The 6,979-nt window shown below is 33.8% G+C and overlaps 2 protein-coding genes and 1 non-coding gene across 3 annotated transcripts; 2 read left to right on the top strand and 1 right to left on the bottom strand.

The window, feature by feature from the left end:
- Nucleotides 1-961: 961 nt before the first annotated feature.
- On the top strand, nucleotides 962-4,838 carry LOC147382205 (putative sesquiterpene synthase). The gene is made up of 4 exons (XM_086428447.1): nucleotides 962-1,145; nucleotides 3,093-3,465; nucleotides 4,414-4,632; nucleotides 4,750-4,838. Exons 1-4 carry the CDS (start codon nucleotides 962-964, stop codon nucleotides 4,751-4,753), a joined length of 780 nt encoding a protein of 259 aa, XP_086284573.1. The 3' UTR covers nucleotides 4,754-4,838.
- On the top strand, nucleotides 4,767-6,698 carry LOC147382204 ((-)-germacrene D synthase-like). The gene is made up of 3 exons (XM_086428446.1): nucleotides 4,767-4,868; nucleotides 5,962-6,210; nucleotides 6,399-6,698. The coding sequence occupies exons 1-3, from the start codon at nucleotides 4,767-4,769 to the stop codon at nucleotides 6,696-6,698; spliced, it is 651 nt and encodes a 216-aa protein (XP_086284572.1).
- Nucleotides 6,699-6,857: 159 nt separating this feature from the next.
- On the bottom strand, nucleotides 6,858-6,979 carry LOC147382203 (U6atac minor spliceosomal RNA). Its single transcript, XR_015174126.1, has one exon. It is a non-coding gene; the product is annotated as a U6atac minor spliceosomal RNA (small nuclear RNA).

Raw genomic sequence — 6,979 nt, 5'->3', positions numbered from 1 at the left:
TAATTGTTTTAATGATTTAAATATTTCTTTATTAAATAAATGTACGATTTTGTGACTGAAGATAAATATAATTTGGAAAATGCTAAAGTAACATTAAAATTGACATCAATTCTCATATTGTTGACGTGGATGTATGTACAGAACCATAGATACTTTACATCTAGAGACAAGTAAAAAGCATATATGGCTGTGTGCACTTCCACATCAGCAATGTGAGAGTTGATGTCAATTTTAATGTTACTCCAACTCCTATAATTTTTCTGAATATAAATATATATTAATAAATAATTATAAACCAAGTTAAATTTGTTTATCTTGTTCGAGACAGGTTGACTCGACAGAATCAACTTGGCATCGATGGGGACAAGATGGAATATCGAGTTTTAAAACCATACAACCATAACAACTCTCATCAATACTTTTTTTTATTTTTTGTTAGACTAGACTTAGTTAATTGGTGACGTTGATATATCAAGATGGTGATGTCGTGATGACCAATATTCACTCCTATAAATTGAAGAATGACCCTCTCATTTTGTATAGCTTAATTCTATAGAGAAAGATTTCTTGCATATAGAGAATGAGTTCTCCCATTTCTCCTGAGAATAAGAAAGAGGACGTGATCCGTCTATCTACAAATTATCATCCTTCTATATGGGGTGATCACTTCCTATTGTCATCCACAGACAATAACATGGTGAGCATGCATGGTTCCCATTACCCTCCAAGATCAGTTTAAATAATTCTTATTGTTTCTTTAATTTCTTACTCTAATCATCATAATTGTAGTTAAAAGGGTTAACAGTATACCACAAGTCATTTGGTAGAATAATTTTTTTTCTTCCCTTCTTGTTATCGATACATGCAGATATCCAATACACAGACAATACAACGAATTGAAGTACTGAAAGAAGAGGTGAAGAAGATTTTACGAGTTGCTGCGGAAAATCCCCTCGATCTAATGAACTTGATCAACACCATCCAACATCTCGGTGTGGCATATCACTTTGAAAAGGAGATTGAAGAGGCATTACAAGTTATATATAATGCCCACACTAATCACCTTTATGATGATGATGATGATCTCTATATCATTGCGCTTCGTTTTTTTCTTCTACGGTTACAAGGGTATAATGTGTCTTCAGGTAAGCCTAATAGAGCTTAAAGTACAATGCAATTCAGTGCATGAGATACACTGATTCCTCATCGATCGGTGTATTGAGTCACCAATAATAGGTTTTCGAGTGTTCAAAACTGGGTGGCAACTTGATTAACCTTGTTGAGAGTCAGGAAGCTTCTGTGGGGTTGTCCGGCATGCAACCACACGGATTAATCTATATATATATATATATAGTCAGGATCAAGGGACATATGAAAAAACATATGTAAAAACAATGTAACATTAATAAATTATCAAAATATGGGTTAGAAGTTTCGGATTCAGCTGATTTTTTTGTGAGGATGATCTCTATTATGGGAAGATCATCGGAAAAAAAAAAAAAATCAGTCCAATCTGAGACTTCTTACCTCATTAAAAGTGATTTAGAATGTGGACCGTCGATTTTTTGCCAATTTTTATCAATAATTTGTAAATCACTTTTGATGAATTTAGAAGTTTCAGATTGAGCTGAGTTTTTGTAGGATGATCTTCTCATCATAGTGACCATCCTCGCAAAAAATCAGCTCAATCCAAAACCTCTAACCCATATTTTGAAAAGCCAATGTTTTTACATCTTTCCCTTGAACTGCCCCCATTTATATATAGGAATATATATATAATAATTACAGGTTTTGAGAAAAAGAAATATAAAGGAAATCCAATAACTGGGATTTATCCTCTAGTCGTGCTGGGGTGACACAGGATTTATTGTGATTCTCAAAATTCTGACGTGGAGATGCATACATAACCATAGATGGTTTTTAATCGTATCACGAGGAAACACATCTATGGTTATGTGCACATTCCATGTCAGACTTGTGAGAATCACAGTAAATACTTGTATCATTCCTCGGGAGAAAATTTCTGAGTAGTTAGGAGTTTGGATTTTTAGTAATTTTCCAATACATGTGGCACCATGCTATTAATTTATCAGCTTACAACATAAGTTCCTTAACAGCAAATTCGTACTCCCCTTAGTCTCGGTATTTCACTCTTTCAATTTACAAGAGTTGCTATTGGCACCACAACTTTTACTATTACTACCCAGTTTCTTCAATTATTTATCACACCCCAATTAATAAATCATGTTTTTAAATGGTTGAGATCGATCATGTGTTTTTTCTATGAGTTACTGGATCATAACCCTTTATTTATTTCTTTCTTGCTTAGCTGGAAAAAAATTAAAAATGAGTGGGGATGGTTGGATGAAACGATGATCTTATAGTTGGATCACCTATGTTTGTATTTGTTGGCTATGCTTGGGGTTCTCTATGGTGAGGCGATCATCCTCACAACAAATCAGTCCAACCCAAAACTTCTAACCCAGTCAGAAAGGATTTGCAAAAAAATAACAATTCATGGTTCTTCAACTTGTAAACTGGGGTTAGAAGTTTTAGAATATGCTGATTTTTTAGTGAGGACTATTTTGAAACTTCTAACCCATATAGGATGAAACACGACAACCATTTAGTTGGCTCTTGATCCTGATCCATGTTTGTAATACACTTATTAATTTGACATTTTGCTTGCTTAGCCAAAATAAAAAAATATTTGTATTAAGGCTGCAACTTGTATGGGCCGACCCAAGCTCAACCCATGATGGATGGGCCTGGGCTGAGTTATGTAGAACATGAGCTGAGAGCCCAGGTTAGAACAACTAAACCCAGCGTTAATTCAGGTTTAAGAAACCCAGTTCAACCCGAACCCTAGGCGATATAATATATAAATATTTTGTATTAATTACATATTTTTAAACTATTAATTTTTTTTTTTTTTCTTGTTTAAGGTATAAATTTCTCTACTAATCAAAACAAAATTTGGCTTGTTCAACGAGCCCAACCCATTCAACTAACTCAAAGCTCAGGTTGAGTCTGGGTTTTGAGAGCATAGAAAAATATTGATACATAGCATGGAAAACTGGGTGATGAAACAGATGTGTTTTTGAAGTTCAAGGAAGTCGAAGGTGGCTTCAAACAGGACTTAGTTAACGATGCAAGAGGCATGCTATATCTATATGAAGCTGCATATCTTAGTGTACAAGGAGAAGAAATACTGGATGAAGCCCTCATTTTCACTACTAGACACCTAACGACCATGATAACTCACCTAAGCTCTCCTCTTAAGGAGGAAGTCGAACATGCGCTATATTTACCATTTCACAGAGGTATGCCAAGACTAAAGGCGAGGCAATATATCTCTATCTATGAAGAAGAAACAACAAGGAATGATTCATTGCTAGAACTTGCAAAGTTGGATTTCAATCTATTACAATCTTTGCATCAGAGAGAGCTGAAGGATATCTCAAGGTAATTAAATTCCATTAATTATTAGTCACCTTAGACTATTTCATAGAGAAGCATCATTAGAAAAATGTTTGGTAAATGATCTATCAAAGAGGCCTTGGATGATTTCTCAACATTAATTTTCGGGTGAAAAAGACACAAAAGAATAAAACTTTTGATCAAATTATGTAAAAGGATATGATTTTAATATGAGTTGCCATAATCTGACTACCCCACGTGGCATACTCAATCGACTGCCTGACATGACAAGTTTGGAACCGTAGATCTGCTCTCCTTGGGATACACGTTTCCCTCCAGACACACATTTTTATGGGGAAGTGATGTTGCGTATCCCGAGGAGCGTAGATCTACAGTTCCTGAACTTGTCACATCAGGGTAGTCGATTGAGTTTGCCTCGCGGGGTAGTCAGATTATCACAATTCTTTTAAATTTTTGAATTATATAATTTTTGAAAGACAAAAAGGGCATGAAGGTGAATTCAGTATAAGATTTATTTTTTACACAGAAGGGGAAATTTCCAAAAGGTGGAGAAAAATTTAAAAATTCCCTAAACAATAGATTATTCAGCTTAGTTCCAAAAACAGTAAATTATCATTTTCAGAGCTAAAGTATTTTGGTTTAAGTGTGAATTTTTTATTTTTTATTTGGTTTTTACTTCATGTAGATGGTTAAAAACAAAATTCCGCTTTATAAACAGTAAATTTCTTTCCCTCATTAGCCAAAATGTTTTAATTATGAAAATGGTAATGTACCCTTTTTGGAACTTTTTGGAACAAAAATGAATAGTCTATTGTTTTGAGAATTTTTTAATTTACAGTGCAGGTTTTTGTAGAATAGTCTAAATTATATATAAGTATTTTAAAATCATATCCAATACGTAAAAACTTTTATACATAAAACACTTAATTTTCTGTGTGTAATGTTTGGGATTCGTTGATATTTGCTTCATAGGTGGTGGAATGATGTCGACTTTAAATCAAAGGTTCCTTTTGCGAGAGATAGAATGGTGGAGGGTTATTATTGGATATTGGGGGTTTATTTTGAGCCCCAATACTCCATGGTTAGAGTACATATGACCAAAGTGATCTCAATTGCAACTGTGATTGATGATGTTTACGACATGTACGGTACCTTTGAAGAACTTCAATTATTTTCAGATGCAATTGAAAGGTTTGTAAATAAGTACTCATAATTATTTTTTTATTAAATGAAAACAAGAAATCTACATTTGGGCCCAGAATTTTAATTAACCATTTAAATTCTATAGGTGGGATATTACGGCTGCAGATAAGCTACCAGAATACATGTCTGTGTGTTATCTAGCATTATTAGATATCTTCAACGAACTTGAAGAAGAGATGATAAAGGAAGGAAGATCGTTCTGTGTGTACTACGCAAAAGAATCAGTATGACATATATAATTCCACCTTAACTACCATTATTTATGCAGACCGATTAAAAGTTTTTAAAAAATTACTTAATCGGAATTCTGATATGATTTTAAAATATTTAGTTATCCAAATAAATTTATGTATCTGTGTAAAAAGTTTTGTAGTGACTTTACCTTTAGACTCCTTTGATTTTAAAATATCAACTGAATTCATTAATTTGAAATCGAAGGGGTATGAAGTTAAATTTACTACAAATTTTTTTTACATAAATTGATAATTTTATGAGTAAATTACCATTTCGTGAGCCGAATTTACAATTCCGGATAATTGTTCATTTTAGTTATCAAAACGTGACCGTGAGAAATCACACATTTTTCAAGTGACGAGATCGCAGGTTTGTAGTGACAAACTCGTTGGTTTTTCCCCAAAGGGATAGTCTGCTTGTTTGTATAGAGATGATCCTGCTAAATGTAGCGAAACTTGCGAGATAGTCACTTGAAACCTGTGAGATTGTCAGTTTAGACCTGCAAAATTGTCACTTTAAAACCTTCGATATAGTTACCGTTGACATTTTGGTTATTAAAATGAACCGTGAGCCTGAATTGTAAATTTGTCAAAAGTTGGTCACGTTTTCGTAAATATCTCTAAATCTATCCCCAAGAGTAGAGTTAGGGAGATGAAAGCACCACTCCCTTTCCCCTACGTTTTAATAAATATTAGAGATACCCCTATGTTTCAAATTGATGACATGCCACTCCCACGTTTTGAGCAATGTTAGAGGTACCCCTTGACAGAGTTTTGGAGATAGAATGATGGAATTTGGGATAGAAAAATCAAGGATTTATACAAGACATCAAATATGAATGGAAATCAAAGTGTTTTTTTGGTTAGAGGATGTAAATGTGGACATTTAGGTCATTTACACTAGTCTCTGAGAAGAAGATCTAGGTCATTTGATCAAAGACATGGAGGGATCGATATCTTTAACTCACCCCATTTTTTTTTTTTGTACTTTTATTGGTACCCCTACATTTACTTTTTTTATTTTTTATTTTTAATGGCATTTAGATTTATATTGACATATTTAGTGTTGTTACATTAATACCAGATGAAAGTGTGGGTTAGATCCAGCTTTGAAGAAGCCAAGTGGCATTATACAGGTTATGTGCCAACTTTTGACGAATATCTGAATGTTGCTACAATGTCCACTGCGTACCCTATGCTTTGTGTCCAATCTTTTATTGGCTTTGGAGAAGTGGCAACAAAGGAAGCATTTGATTGGATCAATAGTGTCCCCAAAATAGCTGTGTCTGCTGCTCAAATTGCTCGACTCCTTGACGACATGCTTACTAATGAGGTTAGAAATATCTCTAATGCCATTTAAAATGTTGGTTGATTTACCAAAACTTTTGGAGTTGAAAATTGTAAAACTCACAACCATAAATTTTCACTGTGTTCATATCCACTGTTTTTGTAACAAATGCGTCAAACATACAACATGCATGCACTCATGGCATCTAATGTCTATTTTGCAAAAAATTGAAGATTGAACAAGCTAGAGGCGCAGCTGGTTCGAGTGTTGCGAGCTACATGATAGAACATGACGTTACAGAGAAAGAGGCCTGCGACGTGATGCAAAAACTTATCACAATTGAATGGAAAATTTTAAATAAAGAATGTCTCAAACAAAATCCATTCCCTCTAGTGTTCCTTAAGCCAATTCTCAACTTTGCACGTATGGCAGAAGTCTTTTTCCGACGAGAGGAAGGATACACTAACTCAACAGGTTGCACCAAAGAGAATATTACCTCACTGCTTGCTAATCCTATTAGCATTTCAAAATAGGAAATTAAATTTGTAACCTGGCTACTTTTCTAAGTTATTATTATTCGAGAATAAGATGTATTGTATTAAGGTGCACGAGATACACCGTATCATTGCCAATATATCTAATCACAAATGGAAAGTTGTGATGGAAAATGATATATTTAGAATATATCAATTAGAATATTTGTATTAAACTACTTTTCATATCTTGGTTGATGTAATATTTATAAATAAGCACTCAAAGGTTGTTCTCATCCCTGTGAGGGGAGATGCCAACCGTCTCTCTTTTCTACAAATGC

Source organism: Akebia trifoliata, chromosome 16 (genome assembly GCF_017979445.1).
Source record: "Akebia trifoliata isolate Shusen 1 chromosome 16, ASM1797944v1, whole genome shotgun sequence".
In the NCBI taxonomy this organism is placed as follows: domain Eukaryota; kingdom Viridiplantae; phylum Streptophyta; class Magnoliopsida; order Ranunculales; family Lardizabalaceae; genus Akebia; species Akebia trifoliata.
The sequence above is the reverse complement of the archived record's forward strand: the minus strand, read 5'-3'. Positions and strand labels throughout refer to the sequence as shown.

What these genes read in the sequence shown, in the direction of transcription:
- LOC147382205 (XM_086428447.1), top strand. Translation starts at nt 962, where the DNA reads ATGAACTTGATCAACACCATCCAACATCTCGGTGTGGCATATCACTTT. An exon ending in AGGGTATAATGTGTCTTCAG is followed by an intron (nt 1,146 to 3,092) that starts GTAAGCCTAATA and finishes GTGATGAAACAG; the next exon opens with ATGTGTTTTTGAAGTTCAAG. An exon ending in GAGCTGAAGGATATCTCAAG is followed by an intron (nt 3,466 to 4,413) that starts GTAATTAAATTC and finishes TTTGCTTCATAG; the next exon opens with GTGGTGGAATGATGTCGACT.
- LOC147382204 (XM_086428446.1), top strand. Translation starts at nt 4,767, where the DNA reads ATGTCTGTGTGTTATCTAGCATTATTAGATATCTTCAACGAACTTGAA. An exon ending in TGTACTACGCAAAAGAATCA is followed by an intron (nt 4,869 to 5,961) that starts GTATGACATATA and finishes CATTAATACCAG; the next exon opens with ATGAAAGTGTGGGTTAGATC. An exon ending in ACGACATGCTTACTAATGAG is followed by an intron (nt 6,211 to 6,398) that starts GTTAGAAATATC and finishes AAAAAATTGAAG; the next exon opens with ATTGAACAAGCTAGAGGCGC.